Source organism: Gallus gallus, chromosome 1 (assembly GCF_016699485.2).
Source record: "Gallus gallus isolate bGalGal1 chromosome 1, bGalGal1.mat.broiler.GRCg7b, whole genome shotgun sequence".
Taxonomy (NCBI): Eukaryota; Metazoa; Chordata; class Aves; order Galliformes; family Phasianidae; genus Gallus; species Gallus gallus.
The window spans coordinates 177296701-177317001 of NC_052532.1; the positions used below are offsets into that span (position 1 = coordinate 177296701).

Sequence of the window (20301 nt, forward strand, 5' to 3'; positions counted from 1 at the left end):
CACAGAGGAAAGAGAAAAAAATCTTTCCTTCATTGCATTGTTGTGTTGTTCTGTGTTGGTTTTTTTTGGAGGGGGGGGAGAAATGCACTTCCAGCTTTACGCCTTCTATAGAAGTGGCGCGGTTACATCTGTAGCAGTACTGTGCACAGTGATTGCTTTTCATGTTTGTCTCTGTCATGTTGAGGCACTCCGTAGTAGTTTGTGTGATAGGTTTCTGTATTACTATGAATTCCATTTCTTCTGCTTTTCTTAGGAAAATATTTCTGTTTTAAAGAAACCAAATGCATACTTTTGAGTGTTTCTTTTGGGCTACAGTTACTCTGTGGCTCCAGCTGATCTACAGAACCATAGTTTCATTGTTACTGTTGAGTATATAAGGTGCAAATTATCTTTACCATTGTTAGTATAAAAGAAGAATGTAAAGGGTTTTGGTGCTAAATTAACATAGCAGTGTTCTAGCATGTCACACATGCATCTCTAAGGGATGAAAGAAGTACTAGATGAGACAGTGCCTGTGTCTGTTGGAAGAGATACTCTGTTCTCTGTTTCAGTCTATACAACCATATTTTCACATACATGTTGTGAGCAAACACTGGACAATGTGATCCCGATGTGATCTGTTACTACTTTATATTTTATTTTTTCTCCAGGTTTTAATCTGTCCCGTGCACGTGGACTATAATATTTGCCCCTTTTTCACTCCTATATTTTACTGAACGTTTCTGCTGTTTTGTAAGGTGAGCAGCAGGTGGAGCTCCAGACTTAACTCAGGAAATACATTTTTCTTTCTGTAAACCCTTCTACAAAAGTTTTGTTTCTGCCAGCTTTCACCAAGTCTCTTCCCTGGAAACTTGATCTTACTTCAAAAAGTGCAAGCCTCCCACTGATGGTAACAGAATAGTAGGATAGTTTACTTCCTTTTTTTTTCTTTTTTTTTTGAAAATGGTGTTAAGTATCCTCTCTGGCTTTAAACTCACAGCAGCCTAATGCTGTACATTTGACAGAAACCGGAGACAAAAGTCTGAAATCCATGGCAGAAGTATTTTAAAAGGAGATAGAATAATTAGAAGAACCTCAAGAATTTTGGCAGGCTAAGGGTGATAAAACAGTGAATGCTGGAACATGCTTCAGCCTCTAACAAGTAAGAAGATGTCTAATATGTGTATTATAAAATAATGCTGTTGAGTTTTAGTGCAGGCAAGTATTATGGTATTTATTAAATCCCATTACTTCTCAGTAAGTGCTGCTGAAGTTATGAGTAATTCTCAAGGCCCTGATCCTGCAACGATGTAGTAGCCCTGATGACTTCTTCTGGGTCATTAAAAAATAAGTAAAAATTGATGGAAGAGACCTTTTACAGTCAGTTATTTGTCTTGTAGGTGGGGTTAACTATACTTAAGTCAGTTCTGACTGAAGCATAGAACTTCTTGTAAGAACTGTCAGTGGTGAGCTTGCAATATTTGGTGTTGACTCCTGTTTTCCTAACCTTTGTTGCTTGTGAGACCGAGCTGACTTTGTTGGCTATAATTCACTTTGGGGATATTTGCCAAACTGTGAAAGACTTTATTCAAGAAACAATTGGGATGTACTCTCAGAGCCTTGCTCTCTGTGCTGGTCTGTTGCTTTGGGACTACAAAAAAAATGAATAAGACTGGCCTTGGGGATGAACAAATCAATACCAAAATAATCCAGTTTCCTGCTCTGTAGGAAAGAGAAGCCACCATGGCAACTGGAGGCATTTTGGATCCTGGGGTAACCAGCTCAGCAGAAACTAGGAACAATTCACTCCTTTCATGTTGGGACTGTACATAGATGTCTGGCTCACAGGGAAGCACATTTGTTTTTCAGGGGCAGGGGCGATACTAACGTACCTGAACGTGGCTGTGAGTGTTTCTAAAGGCACGTACACTAAAAGCAATAACTGCTATAAATTGTTTTTAGCTTTATGAAAGAATGTTTTCTATTGGAAATGTTGAGTGGAAAAACAGCCCAGAACATTTGTGGAATATGTGAGAAAACTGTCACTTCTGTTCAAATTGAATCCTGAAATGAAAAAACAATGCAAAATTTTAAGAGAATCAGGAAATCTTTCAACCAAAATGCCCATAGGGAAGGAAAACTTTCTATAACTATCAGTTTATAAGCATGGGAAGGCATATCTTCTATTAAATCAACTTACCAGTCACTAAGCCGGTGGACTGGTGTTTTTGGAGGAAAAAATGAAAGTTAGTGAAAAGCCTTGCTATGTTGTTCATTGCAGAATGGTTATTTGATACGTACTGTGATTGTGAGGAAGGCTCAGAAAATTGTGAGTTTTGTTATGTGCTCAAACTTGGACTGTATACTCTAGAAGTTACTACTATTGATGGCTTACACACAATGTTTTGAAATATCCCATTAAAGAAATTTCACAAATAATTTGTTACCCTTTTCTTCCTGTTGTCGCTCAGTACTTTGTTATCTTCTTTACCTAAGAGTTCAAGGAGTTACTGTAATACAGGTGAAGCATAATAGATGTTAAAAGCATTGTAAGAAGCTTTAAAGTCAGTGGTCATCCTTCCTGACTCTAGGATATTTTATTTGGATGAGGAGTCATTCAAAAGCAGCATATACGTTTCAAGGATTACGTATTTATTCAGGTTGCTATGGAATGTCAAACAAATTGTTGTTTGATATTGAAAACAAAGTCAATCTGAAAGTCATATGCAGTTTCAATAGCAAACCAATATTCTGAATTATCCCCTGACCACCTCCATAATAGTCTAAAAGGTGCAATTAACAGAAGGAAAAAAGGAGTGTGAGATACAGGTGCTAGCTCATGGTTGATGAGAGTATAAAGGCTTTCTAATATTACTATTATTTTTTGAGAAATTCGGAGTCTTCTATAAATCATGGTTAATTGTCTCCCTTGAGGTAAAGAATTAAATTGCATAGTCTGGCATGTAATGAAAATTGGAAGGGGTTTTCCTTGTCTTCATCTCTTTAAGTTATTAACCTGAGGGGTTCATCTTTTATCTTCTACTAAGAAGTTCTTTTTTCATGTTTTTTCAAGTTTATTTGAAAGTTTTGAGAGAATCTGTTTTATTAGAGATAGCTCACTTAGTGCTCTGAATTTTCATGGTAGTCAACAGGATAATATTTTTTCTCAAAAGCAAAAACAAAGCACTGGGATTTCTCGGCGACCGCATTTAATAGCCACAGATAAGAATTCTTGCCAGGGGACTAATTTGCAATTGTTAAGAGTCAGAAGGCTTAGCTCTGAAGAGCAGCAATACTTACTCAAATATCCCTAATGTCCAAGCTCATCAAAAGCATCCTTATTAAAGTAGATGAAAGTCACGCTACACAAAACAGTCTTAGTTTCTTTCCAAATATACAGCTTAAATGAAAGTGATTTTAGAAGTCTGTATTTTATTTAGACTCAGTGAAGTCATACAAGCTTAGAAATAATTATTTATAATGACATACTACGTCTTTGTTCTTCACAGAGACACAGCCTTTTTGTTTGAAGCCTGCTGTTCTTGAAGAATAACCAAACCTCACTGTGTCAGTTAACTTCTTTTTGTAAATTGGTTTTTAAATTGGTTTGGCTACAGTACTTCTTTTAAAAATACTGCTGGGCTGCACACTGTAAAAGTGAGGTGTCTGGATTTTTGAACGTAGTTTATCCTTTAATATAAAGCAGGAATTTACATCAAAGAAACGACTGTTTTCTTTGATATTTCTGCTTTCTTTAGGAGAGTAGTAGGATTTTTCTTTCTGAACTTTCGAGGCTTACATTCTGCAGTAAAGTGCATAAGAAAATCTTCATCCTTTCTATGGTTTGTTATAAGTACCAATGCTTTGGGGTTCGAATTCAGACATTCAGAGCGAAGTGAGATACTGGAATATGACTTAAGACAAAATCAAAGCAGAACAGACTCGGGTTTTTTTTGTTGGTTTTTTTTGTGTGTCTCAGTCTTTCACAGTTTTGGACATTTGAGCATAACTTGCATTATGCAGCTGTGCAGGTTCAACAAGGTAACTGAAGGCTCACTGTTAAAATAAAGAGGACTATTTCTATTTCTTGATCTATTTTTTAACCGGAAGTTTGGTGGAGAGGAAAATACTCTTACTGTAAAGATGAGTTCACTTCTCTATTTTTGACACTGTTTCTGATTTGTTCAGAGCAAGATTTCTATATTGCCACCCCTCCTTTTTTTTTAGGAGTATGATATTTCCTACATCTAAACAGGAAGCAATCATTTTTGAAAATCTAGTAGTGTAAAAATGTCTGAATCTCAAGAAATGATCTTTCAGATTCATAATTGTGTTTTCTGATGGTTATATCTGTATTGTTATTTCCTTTTTTCTGCTCTTCTAGAAATGCATACAGATCATTTAAGTTTCATGTAAGGACTTAAGAAAATTAAGTGCTTAAGTTCAGGAGTGGTTCAGAAAATTCCTTCTTGACTGCAGGAATCAAAAATCAATCCATAACTGTGTTTTTAACCTCTGATACCCAAGAAAAGAAATCTTCGACTAGAGTGTGTAGTTCTAGTTCACTGATGCTTTGCAAGGTTCTGTTGTGGTTCATCAGACCACTATTCTCCCATCTCCTTCACCTACATTTGAAAAGCTTGGTCTCAGAGAAAGAAGCTGTGCTGTTCATCATGTTGGGGTTCAGCTATGCAGTTCAGGCAGAGAAGTGTAAGTTTCAGAGAGGAGCGAGAGCTCAGACATATCTCAGTTCAGGACTTCTGCTAGGTAGCTCAAGTTAATACCCTGCTAAGCATTTGTGGCCTCCGAATTGTATCCACCTTTCTCTGGGGACACAGCATCCTAAATGTCTGTTTTAAGCACTCTGAATCACCTTGCTTGTTGCCCAGAGCTCATGTTTTGAGGGTCGGGATATCCAGGCAGGATATTTGATTCTTGCCTGTGCTTGCTTAGTCGACGTGAACCCTTTCTCTTCCTTAGGAAAGACTTTAATTGTGTCTCCGTGTATTTGCCAGCTTTGGAGACATCGGTAAAATGTTCTACTAGTGGTGTTAGTATGCTGTGTGCATCACCATCCTCATTGAATTCTTCTTGACTGCTTAGATGCTGCAGCAAACGAGCTGCAAATTATGGCATAGAAGAAAACCATTCTTCTGGCACTTCCCTATAGCTTCTGTCACCAGATGAAGCTCCAGTTATTCATTCGTTTCCAGTGTAAATTTTAGCAGTCTGTCTCCAGAGCACTAACCTTTCTTGCTAGTAGCAGTAACCCTTAGCAGAAACTTTATGGGTAGCACAATGCCTGTTAGCATAGTTCAACTTGAGCTGTATTAACTTCCTTTCTTATTTCTTTTCCCAAAAACACATCAATGCATTTCCTGTTGGAGATAAAAGTTGTAACTTGGCCGAGTGAATGCAGAGGCAGCTTGCCAAAGAGTGACCAGAAAATGTTTATATTAAAGCAGCTGCTTCTTGCTGGTTTGCTTGACTTTTATACTGCTTTAAGTAGAAGAAAAAAGCTAGACAACTATTCAAGTCTGCAGTTGATAACAGCTTGAAAATCTTGCATAAAATGATTCTCTATGGCTACTGCCATAACATATAGTATAAAAATACATATTAGGATCATCAGTAGCTATTAACATGCAAATGATGGAGGTTGCTTTGCTCTGAAGAATGAACAGCTTTGGGGCAGGCTAAACTAAACTACTTGGGAATTCTGTTCCGTTTGATGTAGGGTCAGCCACTATCAGTTAATTCATTAACTAAAGTATTTAACTGAAGTTTTTGTCCTTTTGTTCTATCTGTAAAGAAACGTGCAATGGAATGACTTGTTTTGCTGGGGTTTTGTTGGGAGGCTGCTGAGTGCATTTTCAAATGAATTTCACATTTGAAAAAGCAAAAGAAGATCAGAGAAATGCCATACACCTGGCTTAGAAGACAGTGAACTTTGAGTTTCTCCTTTAACTTCAGGAGAAATTCATTTTGCAGTCTTGGATCTGCTCTCAAAAAGGCTCTGCATCTTACACAGACAATCTCTATCTTTCTTATATAGCATTTAAAAAGTGTATTTATAGAAGTCTGCATCTTAGAGTTTTATGCAGTATTTTAGATAATCTGGCCAGAGTCACAGAGTGTTTTCAAATACAATCCTCAAATCTTGACCACCAATAGAAATTTAATTCAAAGGACTGAGGGAAGAGAAGTTTGGCTTGCTGGCACAGTCTCAGTCACCACAGCTGCCAAGAAGTTGTGCTATGGTGTTTTAGATTAATACAGATTTGAACACTGAAATATTGTGCCTGAGAAATGTTATGTTCTTGCAGTTTCACTACGGTGATGAAGTGAATAACTGAGGTTAGGGAATCATTTACTAGCAAACAGATGCTTTTTTCCTGTCATCTGGAATTGATGAAGTTGCTAATGGCTGCTACTGTTGGAGTGCCTGGAATCAAGCAAGAATCTTCAATAGGGAGCATGCAGTTTGTCTGCAAATTTTTCTAAGTACTTTTCCACCCACATCCTCCAGCCAGACCTCAGTTTTACATATCTAGAAGAGACTGTAGGATTTCCTGTTCTGCTCATTGAGTATTCTTTCTTTGGGAAGGAGTCAAGGCTTTACAATTAATTTCTTCCCTTTTCATTGTTGTTCTTTAATACCTAGTGCTACACTTTTCATTCTGCAGTGATTAGCATTATATCTTGGAAGTGGGGACTCAGAAAAAATGCAGTCATATGCTTGTTCTTGCCCCTGAAAGGCAAGATCGTCTATTAATAATAATGCCAGGAACTGAATTTTTGGTTATAGGACATCAGCTTCAGTTATCTGAGGCTTTGGCTAATTCTTAAATAAGCCCCAAAAGAAAGTTTTCCTGGAATCAGTGCAAGTTTGAGGTTGGACTTTCTTCAGTGATAGTTGGTCTTGATTTAGAGAGAGGGTTCCTATAAGAGTTAGGACTGAATTGAGAAGTTGGAAATTAGTTCTGTATTTTAATGTCCCAAATGATTACTTGCTGGTGGTTATTGACTGGTGTTAAAGAAAGATCTCGAAGAGGTTCTACCTGCTTCTCAGAACAGCAGCTTTTTTTCAGCACCCCATACTCACTTTAATTTGTGTTATTAATAATAATGGAATAAAATAGAATACAATAAAAGAGTTCAACTGGAAGGAACCTAGAAAAATCAAGGACAGTTGGTTCCAACTTCCTGACCACTTCACAGCTAACCAGAAGTTAAGGCGTATTATGGAGGGTGTTGTCTAAATAACTCATGAACACTGACAGGCACAGGATATCAACCACTTCTCTAGGAAGCCTGTTCCAGTGGCTGACCACCCTCAAGATACTCAAGAAGTCATTCCCAATGCCCAGTCTGACCCTCCCATGGTTCAGCTCTGTGCCATTCCTGACCTGCCATTGGTTCCCAGTAGCACAGCCTGGCACCACCCTCTGCTTCCTCTCCCCAAGGATATGCAGGGAGCAAAGAGGTCATGTCTTTGCTGCTTCTTCATGCTTGGCAGCCTGAATGTTCTCTGTCTTTGTTCACAGGACATAGCTCCAGCGCTGTCACCAGCTGGAGTGCCCTCATTTGGGCACATTCAAGCTCCTTAACGTCCTTTTTCTATTGTGGAGCCCAGAACTGCACAGATTTCTCAAGACAAGGCTGCATCAGCACTAAATATAGCAAGTGAATCATGTCTTCTCACCTCCAAAATGTCCCACAAAATGCAATTTGCACTCTTGGCTGCTAGGGCACACTGCTGGCTCATTCTGAGCTCCTGTAACCAGCACTTCCAGGTCCCTTCCTATTGAACTGCTTTCCAGCCAGTAGGCTCCAGTCTGTGCCTGTGTCTGGCATTGCTCCACCCCAGGTATAGGACCCAGCATTTTCCTGTGTTGAACTTCATGCAGTTGATAATTGTTCATTACTCCGATATATCTAGATCCTCTGAAAGGCCTCTTGTCCCTCCTGAGAGTCAGCAGTACCTTCCATTTCAGTGTCATTGGTGAACTTGCTGAGGATTATTCCACTCATGCATGCAGATAATTGATGAAGATGCTGAATAGAACTGGCCAGGGAATTGAGAACTGGTCAGCACCACTTGTGTCTGACTGCCAGCCAGATGTAGCATTATTTACTGTGACTGTTTGAGCTCCGTGATTCAGCCAGTTCATCACATAGCATGGTGTGAACCTGTATATCTCACAGCTGGATGGTTTGTTCAGAAGGATGCTGTGAGGGACGGTAGCAAACGCCTTACTAAAATCCAGAAAAATTACATCCATTGCCTTTCCCTTCATCCACTAAGAAGGCAACCTCATCATGAAAGGGGATCAAATTGCTAAGATATGATCCTTTGTAAGTCTTTCCTTTCTAAGTCTTTACTGCTGAGACTGCCCCTCAGGAATCCTAAACCCTGGAGGTAAGAAAGGGAGTCTGGGGAAAAGAAGACTTCCTTGATTGAGGAGAATCTGGTTGGAGATCATCTAGGCAAACTCGATGAAAACAAACCCGTGGTCCTGATCGGATGCACCTACAAGTACTGAGGAAGCTGGCAAAAATGGTTGTCAAACTGCTCTGTATTGTCTTTGTAAGGTCATGGAGAACAGGAGAGGTGGCTGAGGACTGGAGGAAAGCCAGAGTCACTCCAGTCTTCAGAAAGTGCAGGGAGGAAACTACAGGCTAATCAGCCTCACCTCTGTCCCTAGGAAGGTGATAGGACAGCTTATTTGGGAAATTATCTCCAAGCAAGTGGAATAATGTTATCAGAAATAGTCAACATGGATTCATCAAGGGAAATCATGCGTGACTAATTTGCTAGCCTTCTGTTATGTCATCACCTGATGGGTGGATGAGGGGAGAACAATGGATGTTGTCTGCCTTGACTTCAGCAGGGCTTTTGATGCTGTCTCCCGTAACGTCCTTGTAGATAAGTTTGGGAGGTGTGGGCTAGGTGAGTGGACAGAGAGGTGGACTGAGAACTGGATGACCGGCACAGCTCAGACGGCTGTGATCAGCAGCGCATGGTCTAGTTGGAGGCCTGTAGCTAGTGGTGTTCCCCAGGGGTTGGTGCTGGGTTAAGTCTTCTTTAACATCTTCATCAGAGACCTGGGTGAAGAGGTGGAGTCCACCTTCAGCAAGTTTGCTGATGATATGAAGCTAAGAGGCTGACACACTAGAGGGATGTGCTGCCATTCAGCGAGACCTGGACAGTGCTCTCAGATACAGGGTTTGAATTTGGAGTGGTCCTGTGTGGAGCCAGGAGTTGGACTTGATGATCCATATGGGTTCCCTCCAGTGCGGGATATTCTGTGATTCTCTGAACTTCTGTGACACTGCAGTGACAAGCAGAAAATAAATCCAAACCAAACTACGATTATAAGATAGCTTAAGGTATAACAGTTGCCACTGACTGCTGTCAGCATTATCCAGAAGTAATTTAAATATCAGATTTGTGTCATAAGACACTGTTGAAGATTTTCCAAAATCTCCGTCTTTGACCTTTGTTCTCATGCTGCTGTAGCAGGCAAAGCAGAGGTGGAGAAATGAATGGGATCAGAACCAGAAGTGCTTTTTTGGGATTCTGTACAAAAAAAATGTTTTTGCAGAACTTTTTTTTTTCTTTCTATTTTTCATTGGCAAAAATGCCATTAATGTACACTTCATGAGATGTGGGAGAGGTTGGATCTTGACAGTGTTCTACCAGAAATGGCCGACATTAACTTTGTGCTGTTATTATTAAAGCGGTTGTCTAATCAGAGCCTCATTGTACTCAAAACATTCGATTGTGACATCTTCAAACATTAGCTTGGGTAAGGGACCATTTCCCCTGAGAAGTCTGCCTCAAGCCAATGCAGTCTGTTACAGCTATTTTCGTGTGTGGGTGGATAAGCATTGCACTTTTTCCAAAAGACTAAACTGTTACAGACTGATCTCTTTCCCCTTTGGATAGTGACAGAATATTACAAAATACCTATCAGAAAGCCATCGTCTTCATCACGGAATAAGATCATGGAGACAATCCGTATGTTCAGGGAGCACTGAGAATGAGGAATAAGTAAACATATACTTTCTTTGTGCAATATGTCACGTCAACTCTTTGTATGAAGTAATATCACTCGTTTCTCATGCTAGTATATATCTGCTTTTCTGTATTAGCAAGAGTTTCTTTTACAGGATTCTTTTACAGAATCATAAAATAGTTTCAGAATTCTTCCTCCTTACCCCCCAGCAACCACAAGTTAATCTGGCATTACATCTCAGTATCGTAATCCTTTACAGTTTGCATGGAACACGTTGTCTTCCCTTGATTAAGCTGGAATCTGTCTTGTTCTGCGGTTCAGTAGTTCCAGTACCTGGGCTTCATATCATCTCTTCAGTGAATCATGGGTTGGCTGGGGTTGGAAGGCCTGGGGTTGGAGGTCACCTGGCCTAACCCCTGCGCCAGCAGGAACACCCAGAGCAGAGTGCCCAGGACCACATCCAGGCAGCTTCTGGAGTTCTCCAAGGAGAGAAGACTCCACAGCCTCCAGGCAGCCTTTGCCAGCGCTCCATCACCTGCACAGGAAAAACATGTTTCTTGATGTTCAGTCAGAGTCCCCTGTGCTTTGTTTTATGCTCGTTGCCCTATTCTTGTTACTGAGTGTAACTAGAAAGAGCCTGTCTCTGTCTTCTTGCACCCTCTCTTTGGGTATTTATAGACAGTGATAAGATCTCCTGAGCCTTTTCTTGTCTAGGCTCATCAGTCCTGCTCTCAGTCTTTCCCAGTAGATGGGGTGCACCAATTCTTTAATCATCTTCATGACACTTGTTTGCTCTCTGTCCAGTAGGTCCATGTCTTTCTTGTACTGTAGGCCCCAGAGCTTTATGCAGTACTTTGGGTGTGGCCTTACCAGTGCTGAGTAGAAAAGAAAGAACTTCCGTTGACCTGCTGGCCATACTTTTCCTGATGCAGCCTAGGATGCCAGGATACCTTCTTACCAGCAAGGGCATATCACTGGCTCATGTTCAAGTTGGTGTCAGCCAGGACTGCGACAGCTGTGTGATGTTTAGCTGCCCGCCGGGTTAAACCACAGCAGTGTTAGACAGGATTGGACCCGGCATTGACCCCTGGGGTACTCCACTACGTACTGGCATCCAACGTGATTTTGCACCATTCATCACCACCTTTCACTTGTCTGCCCATCCTACCCATACATCAGCAGCTTCACTGTGCTGATTTTATGGGAGACAGTGCCAAAAGCCTTACTGAATTCTAGGTAGACTGCTTTCCCCTTATCTCTAAGGTCAGTCTTTTCATTGTAGAAGTGTATCAGGTTGGTCCGGAACATCATTCCCCTGGTGAATCTGTGCTGACCATTCCTGATGATTTTCTTCTTCGTGTTCCTGGAAATGGTTTCTAGGATTAGCTGCTCCATCAGGAAAGATTATTGCTTTTCAGAAAATTCTTTGTAAGTTTGGCTTAATTTCATAAAGGCTTTTCCAGGGCTCTACTCTTGATGTTTTCATATCCTATTTTCCTGCAGCTGAAATCACTGTCAGAAGCTACGCGCTTAAATTTCCTGGAACTGCAAAAATCTGATGGTTTACTGTGTCTGTGAAACGATGGAGTTGAATGTGGATTTACTGAATTGCACATTTGTATGATTTTATCATATGGTTTCTTTCTCCAAGTTTTGAATACATTCAGCTTTCTTCTCAAATTTGACATGGAGGAAATGACATGGAAGCCCTGGATGATGTTGGATGCCTAGAGGAGGAGGTTGTGAAGCTCCTGGATGAGCTGTGCACAGTCAGCATAGTTCTGGCAGGGCTAATGGAAATGAGCTCTGTGTGTAAAGCAGTGTCTTCTATTCTTTACTTATCTGTAACTTATTACAGGAAAATTAACTCACCTGTTCTGCTTTCTTCTAGAGTTGTGCTTCTTGTCTTTTTTTCCTAACAGTCTAAAGCAGCTTACATTATGCTTATTTTTGTTCTTTTGGTATAAATGCTTTTTCTTGAATAAGGACAAAAATGTGTGTATTGCAGCATCCAGAGTGTGTTGCTATACATCTTGAAGAAGTTATGTCACTATAGTTGAGCCAAAATCTACTTTATTTTATGTGTTCTGATATAACTAAAAATACATAGAAATACATCAGCTTTAGCTTCTTGCACTTGTTGTTTGAGAATAAGCAAAATCCTGTAACCGAGCATACCTGTATTTTCAGCAGATGTTGCCATAGCAGTTCCATCATGTTGCTAGAGCATGGAATAAAGGTAATATAAAGGATGGTGGAAGAATAAAACAAAATACAATGATATATTCAAGAACAAGTGCAGTGGTTTAGAGAACTAATCCCACCCTGCTGTGCATCCCAGCGTATTGAAGCTGTGTGCTGAATTGGAGCTGCACTTGTAAGCAGCATGTTGGCAAATGCAGCATCCCAAGTGGGCTTGGTTCATAGGGCTTTTCTTTTGTGTGGGGGGTGGGAGAGAAGTAAGGGTAAACAAATGGATAGGGACTAGCTGACTCTTTCCCAGCTTATCTCTGTCTAAGCCTTTTGATCATAGGCCGTAAAATAGTGTGGTTTTAATGTTTGGTGTTCAGCTATTGTAGCCTAACTGATGCATGTTTAAATTTCAATGGCTAGTTACCATGTCATTAAGAAGCAAAAGCACTAGAGCATGAAGGAAGAAAGGAGATAAGAGGGATTGTGATTCTCTAGAGGTAAGAGAACAGTCTTTACTCAGAGACCCCAGAAAGCCTAACATTTGGACTTCCTATGTGAATTGAGAGAGCAGGAGGATTTTTGTCAGTTGGAGTGCATGCGTGAATGCAAGCAGATTCTTGTTCTGATTTTGTTACAGCTGAATGAGTGAGCAGTTTTTCTTGATGCATTTGCAGGTTGTTTAATTTTTAGGGTCAGAGTCTTAGGAAGTTTGTGCCCAAGTATCAGTTGCATACACTCTGAACTGCTTCTGTAGTTGTTTTTCTTTCTTTCTTGGTTTATGTGTGTGCATGCAGACACACTGTGTTTTCTCCCAACATGTGCTTTTGTACCACAGTGTCTTGAAAATACCAAGTTGTTTGATATTAGCCTCAGGAAGCATGACAAAGTTTGAACTCCAGGCCACGCAGTAAAATCTTCTCATCTTCACATGGCTTCAAGCTGTGAGATAGTTTCTGCATGGTTCAGAAAGTCCCCGGAGCTTGAGGTGTGATCTACGTGTGGAAGGTGACTGAATCTTCCTGGTGTTCCTATTGCTCCACTGAAAGACAAGCCTGTAGAGTCAGCTCTTACTGGTGGTTTTCCTGCCCTAGAAGAGTACTTGGCCTACACTGCAGTCAAAGCCAGAGCCAGTAGCTTGGCACAGCCTGGGCATGGGAATGGCTCTTGAGTGCCAGTGACCACCTATGGATCACAAGATACAGCCTGGCCACCCATGACTTTGCCATATTCAGTCTGTGCTATGTCCTCTCCACACCTCTGAAAATCAGTCAGCATCTGCTGAGTTTGGTGTTCAAAACTGAATATAAAAAGAAGTTGCTGTGACGCACTGTGCCATACCTCATCTGTGACTTAGTTCCACTTTGAAAAATAAAACCAGGCATACTCAATAATGGCCTTGTGAGGTTTATCTGGTTTATTTTGTCACATCCTATGACTTAGAGGTGAAAACGACAGCTCAATTCGATCACTGGAACTGACTGTTTTGGGATTCTGCTATGTTCTTAGGTACAACATTGATCCTGGCTTGTACTGTCCGTTCTTCTCTCTCGGGGCCTGCATGGAAGGTTTGAATTCTTTGTTCAGTCAGCTCCTAGGGATCTCCCTGTATGCTGAACAAACACAGAGGGGAGAGGTTTGGTCTGAAGATGTTCGAAAGCTGGTAAGTGTTCAAGTTCCCAGCATCTGAAATGATGGAGAAATTAGACAAGACCCGTTAAAAGCAGTGAATGAGTTCTTGAATTACTTGATTATCTATCAGAAGCAAACATTGACTGTTTAATTTTACTTGAAGATAGAATTCTGGGGCTTCCTGCTCTGAGTGCCTTTTATATGGTTGCTATTTAATTGCCTTTAAAATATACCTGTGTACAAAGAGTGCCTGAGTTAGAATCAGTTTCTCTGTTCAGAGATGACTTATGTTACCTTTCTTGTAGTCTCTGAATGTGTTCTTCTAGTTTTTTAGTTTTAATCTGTATGTGACTATAGGTAATTGGAATGTTATATGTGTGTATACTAATGGTCATTTGTCTTTTACTAATGCTTATTCTATGTCATCTTTACTTTTAGATTGATGCTTAATATTGGTAAATACCAGTTTTCTGCCCTCTTTTTAGTGGAGGGTGGAAATAAGAACTTGTGCAATAGTTTATTCATCAGATTCCCATATTCTTTTGTTGTCCTTGCTCCATATATTGACTACCAAATCTTCACTCCTCTCCCACCACTTAGTTTCGTTGAGAACGGCTGCTCTTTATATCCAATGGGTCAATGTATAATTACCCTTTCCTATTTTTATTTTCATGGTAAATCAACTTCTGTCACTGTTGACTTCTCAGAAGTCATTTAGGGGCTACAAGCAGTATTACTTCTAATTCTGACTAATTGTTTTTGAGTGAGATACAGAAATGGCTGCAGTTTGAAGGACAAACTCTAAATCTTATTTACAACCTTGTTTACCAATGGATTTTACACGAGTCATTCCTGATTTATTTATCATTTATACATTATAGGTCATTGGATTAGAATAGTATGCCTTCAGTTTACAAATGTCATCAGTGCTTTCACTGTGGATATTATATTTTTTTTCATCAGGCTGTTGTTCATGAAAATGAAGGTTTGCTGGGATACATCTACTGTGACTTCTTTCAACGACCAGATAAACCACATCAGGTAATGTTTTATGGTCCAATTTTAGCCTGGATTTGGCTAATGAGCATAGCGTTAAGGCCATGTGTGTTCGATTTTACCAGAAGATACCAGGAATTGAAATAAATAAATGTAAACATGAACACTCTCTAACTTGAAATGTGGTTTCAACTAAAATATTTCTGTGAGTAGCTTTTCATTTGAGAGATGTCACCTGAAAAGCTGAACTGAGACTCTTTGTACTACAGAAGGATAGGCACTATGAAATCTCTTAGAAATCCGTTTAGAGAAATGGGAGATTTTTAAACACCTATTTTCTGATCTAATATTTAGAAATGAAAACAACTTGAAATTTTAATATCTTCTAAAGATGAAAACTCATAACAACTAATTTTTATTCATAATTCTACCTTGATTGTTGTTTTAGTATCATCAATATAATGACATTTACTGTCCATATATTTCCTTTTATCTTTGAAAGGATTGTCACTTCACAGTTCGTGGAGGCAGGCTAAAGGAAAATGGAGAGTACCAGCTGCCTGTAGTTGTTCTTATGCTTAGCCTACCTCATTCAACAAGGAATGCACCAACACTACTAAGTCCTGGCATGATGGAGAACCTCTTCCATGAAATGGGGCATGCTATGCATTCTATGCTGGGACGTACTCGGTACCAACATGTCACTGGTAAGCAGTTTAGGATAGTGATTTTTTTTTTTAGATACATGTTTAATCAGATGACTGGAGTGGACATTTATTTATTCATATATATATTTTAAAAAAACAACCAATTACAAAACAAATGAAATTGTAGTTTCCTTGTCTGAAGGATTATTCTATGCTTCATCATGTTTATACTACACAACTGGTACTGAGGGAAGTCTATGTTTAAGTTTTGTGTTACAGTGAGACTCTGGAACAGGTTGCCCAGGCAGGTTGTGAATGCCCCCTCCCTGAAAGCATTCAAGGCCAGGCTGTGTGGGGTTTTGAGCAGCCTGGTCTGGTGGGAGGTGTCCCTACCTATAGCAGGGGAGTTGGAACTACATGATCTTGAAGGTCTCTTCCAACCCAAACAATTCCGTGGTTCTGTGATCATATACTTTGTACTCAAAGACAAAGTGCTCTTTCTAAAGTCTTCCAGTTGAAGCTAAAATAGACCAAGCTATTTGTAAGTATGTTATTACTGGACATTGTAAAGGCAAATAAACGCTATATATACTCTTTCAATGTAAGGTCTGAATACCACTCGAGGCAGTTAACTGCTCTCCCCCAGCCCTTCTACACCTGGCCTCACTCAGATCTGCAGGGGTACATACATACCCAAAGTAGCTGCTTTAGTGAGGTTCTCTAGTTGTGGTGAATCACATACATAATCATGTCAAGAAGACTTGAAGAGGCAGGAAATGGCTCATTTTGAGGCTTGGGCTTTCTGTGAGCCTGTGTAGGGTTTCAGAGTTGCCTTAGGCAGTCCTGCTTCCTAAGGGACTTCACTCAATAGTTAGCATTGCAAAAGCAGCATCGGAGGTCAGTTGTGTTGTTTCTCCAGAGAACATTTTTTTAGGGTTTGGAATGTGTAACAATGAGATGGTTCATCCCAGAGATGTCTGTTAGAGGCTGACAGCTCTCATGAGACACTACAGCAGCAAAGAGTGGAAAAAAGATGATTTCAAGCTATTGCAAGATTAAAAATGTTTTAAATTCAAGTGAAGATGCACTGAGTTGTTTACAACTTTCTTACTCCTCCCTTTCTTTTCTGATGAGCGTTCCCAAATATTCAGGAACCCATTCTGCTGCTGCTGAGCCCCAGACTTGCATAGTGCTGTACATTTATGACTTAAGATATGCTTCCTTTTAAGCTAATATGTAATTTTAGTATATGCATTTGATTGGTTGTTTTTAAATGTCTTTATGTGCAAGATTTTTTTTAATCTAGATTGCATTCCATTTTAATTTCCCCATGCAGTAGAGAATGCCTGCAGTTGTTTCATAGAAGAATTCAATTATCCCAGACAACTGCCTGAATTATTACCTTTCTGACTCTCAGATAATCTAATTGTTTAGGTTTCTCTTTAATGGTTATTGAAAAACTTGTATGATTTTATTAAGAAATGCTGAGAAAGCATATAGAGGCTAGAAGGGTGTTAGGGTAGTTCTGCAGGCATTTGTTTTGGGACCAGCCTTAGTTAAGGCTTTTTCCTCCTGATTTTCAAACAAATAAAAGATACTGCTAATGAAATGTAATGGCACAAAAGAAGGATTGGGATATTGTATTAGAGGATGACTGAATATTGCACTGTTACAACTAAATTGTAATTCAGAATTACACAGTGCAGATCGTATGTTTAAAGAATGCAAGAAGAATTTCTGCTATCAAATAGATATTTAAACAGTGAAGGGAAAGAAAGCTTTTGTAAGTGCTAATGGAGAATTACAGCCAGCTCGTGTCTATGAAAGGCCAAATATGATTTGCAAGTGTTTCTATCAGAATTAAGTATTTGAATGATGAAGAAAGATGGAGGTGAAACCTCGTGCAGTGCTGGAGCATAGTTTCATGTCTTTGGTCTGAAGGTGAATTCAAAATGGAGCAGGTACAGAGAAGAGATGGAGGATATTGTTTCTCTTAATTTAGGAGGTAAAAACTAGTCATGGAAATGCAGTTAATACTAAATGCAGGTATTGGCCTGTAAATATAGAGTATAAACAAATTGTGAATTCAGTTAGAGAAAGATCAGTAAAGACTAAATGAGTGATTTTGCAAAAAAATAGGCTTCAAGAAGGAATAGCAAAGCAGAAGACATTACATCTAAGACTAGGTTTTAAACTTGACATTGCCTCTAGCACACAGGGATAGACGTGATGACCCGGTAGGTTTGTTATTAAAACAACAGCTTTGTGCATCCCTAAATTTAATTTAGAAATTAGAAATTGGTTTGGTGGTCTGCTATACTTCTTAATAACTTTGCTTGAGTAAGATGCTGATAAAGGTTAGAGTAAATAAGATTTTGGATACAATGCTTTGTGAAGATACTGCAGAGACACTACCTCTCTGCATTTATTCAGAACGTCTTCAATCTGCAATAGTTTTCCTTGGATGAATGCCTTTGTATTGAAAGTAAGGCTAATATAAAGCATAAGTAATCTCAGCAAACTGATGGGAGGTAAAAATTGTAATTGTGAATGGGATTAAGGCAGCGTTTTATTTTCATGGTAGTTTGATTTAGGTTTAGGACACTTAAATAGATTCCATGTTTCATGTAGGGCCAGTTTGGCTGCAGTCTGGTTTAGTTTAGAAAGGGTGTGATCCAGAGCTTTATAAGGTGCCTCACCCAGCTGTTCAAATATTTTGTTTTACTTTGTGATTTATAGTAAAATGTGTAGGATTATAATGAAGCTTTTCTGGCAGTATGTACAATAATGCTATGGAAAGAAAAGAAATGAAAGAACATTAAAGTTCACCAAAAGGCCAAACAAAAAACTGCAAAACTTTTTGGAAAGTGTTAACTGTTTGTGTTAATAGAAATGGCAAATGCTAATGTGTTCAATTATTCTACCTCTAGGAACCAGATGTCCTACTGATTTTGCTGAAGTTCCCTCCATTCTGATGGAGTACTTTGCGAATGACTACCGAGTGGTTAAACAATTTGCAAGGCATTATAAAACTGGACAGGTAGGGAAAATTAATATGTAAATTATTGAAAATAGGAATAATTGTCACATTTTTGTGTGTTATTTGTTAGTACTGTTAAATAGAAACAAACAGACATGATAAACTAGTATAATGTTAACATTTTAATTAATTAGAAGAAAAAGTTAGTATTCTTATTGCAGAAAAGATGGAAGTGTTCTGTTAAAAAATAGCAGATCCTAAAATCTGAAGTTCTGTTAAAATAGTTAAAATTTTCCATCTTTTTTTCCTACAAAGGTTGTATTGTTTCTGCACTACATAAACCTAGTCTTGTAGGTGAAGTTTTGTTTGTTGTTTTGATTTAATTACAGGTAAGTTAGGAAAGGAGTAGTCATTCCACATCAAACTGTCTAAAGTCTCTTTTAAAATGAAGCTCAGGTAACAAGTCATGGAAATAAATGGAGATGATCTGCAGTGTTTCAAAGCTCTCCTTTTTAACACAGTGGAGGGCAGTGATTGAAAGGTTTTGTGATGAAAAGGGAACTGCTTAATTTAAGATATGATACATGTAGATTTTGGCAGTCAGGAATCTCTGCATTAAAACTGTGATTGATCCTTTTTGCATAAAGCTATTCTGTGCAAGTTTAATTTAAGCATGCACTTTCAACAGAAGATGTAGAAAATATTGCTGTCTGCAACAGTGACTTTCAGTGGTTGCTTAATTATTTATGTTTGCCACCATGACGTGATTTACATTTGTACAACCATTTCAGGGATACAAACCAGAAAACAATAGCCGAAGATGTTTTTGCAGTTCTTTTGACTGAGGCTAGTTTCAGTGATGAAAATATACTCAGAGGTGACGATTGAATAGATTACTTAGCAATGGAAAAACAAGAAAGCCTTTTACATTGTGTAGTATTAGAATTCATTTGAGTTCTATCCAGTACTAAGCATTCGGTATGTTTCACTGTAATGAAAGTGGAATTATGTTTGTCTCTACTGTAACAGCTAATTAGAATAGGTTGCATAATGTCTATTTCAATAAATATTCTATGAGAAATCAGTTCTACAAGTCTCCTTAACACCTAGGGTTGAAAATACTCAGTTCAGGAGTGTTCATCACTTGTATGTTTGAATCCACATAGCAAATTACTGCTTTCTAGTGTCCTCTATAAAGTTCAGGTAGTGCTGAAACATTGTGGAGCGAATCCGATTGCATATGAATTCAGACAGCGATCTTAACTAAAACATCTGAAAGAGATTTATGGCACATTATTTATGGCTCTGCATTTTCAAAATGGCTTAACAAAACTAAACCACGTTTAGTTGCAGTGCAGAATTGTAGAACCAAGCACAGTATGCCATTTGGCACTTGATTGTGCCCTTTCAGAATCTTCATGTTGACATTTAGTCTTGAAGAGTGACAAGAATGGATTATGCTGGAAGATGAGGACAGGAGTCTGAAACTGCTGTTTTAGAGTGTATTTTTAAATCATTATCCAACTGACATAAATCTGCTTTTGCTTATGTTGGTCATCTAAGCTGAGTTAAAGAATCTGATACTGGATTTCTGCGTCTGTCATTTAAATACAAACAGATTGAAGACATTTTTCTGTTCTTGAAATTCAACGATTACTTTTATCCATTGTGTGTATCTTTCAAAAGTGCTTGGAATAGAAAAATCCTGCTCTCCTATATTTACAACTGTATGGAAACCCTTTTTGATTTTACTTTTACTGTGTTTGTTCCCTGCCCCCCCCCCCCCTTTTTTTTTGTATGTGTGAATGGAAACGTTAACATTTTTTTCCTCCAGTTTTTCAGTTACTTGAAAGAA

General features: G+C 38.9%; 1 protein-coding gene across 1 annotated transcript in view; it reads left to right on the forward strand.

Moving 5' to 3' along the window:
• Positions 1–20301, forward strand: part of MIPEP (mitochondrial intermediate peptidase) — a 68280-nt gene that overhangs the window by 13321 nt on the left and 34658 nt on the right. The window contains exons 11-14 of the mRNA XM_417136.8: positions 13701–13854; positions 14787–14864; positions 15322–15526; positions 18397–18506. Coding sequence (XP_417136.3) covers positions 13701–13854; positions 14787–14864; positions 15322–15526; positions 18397–18506 — 547 coding nt within the window. The remainder of the gene's footprint in view (positions 1–13700; positions 13855–14786; positions 14865–15321; positions 15527–18396; positions 18507–20301) is intronic.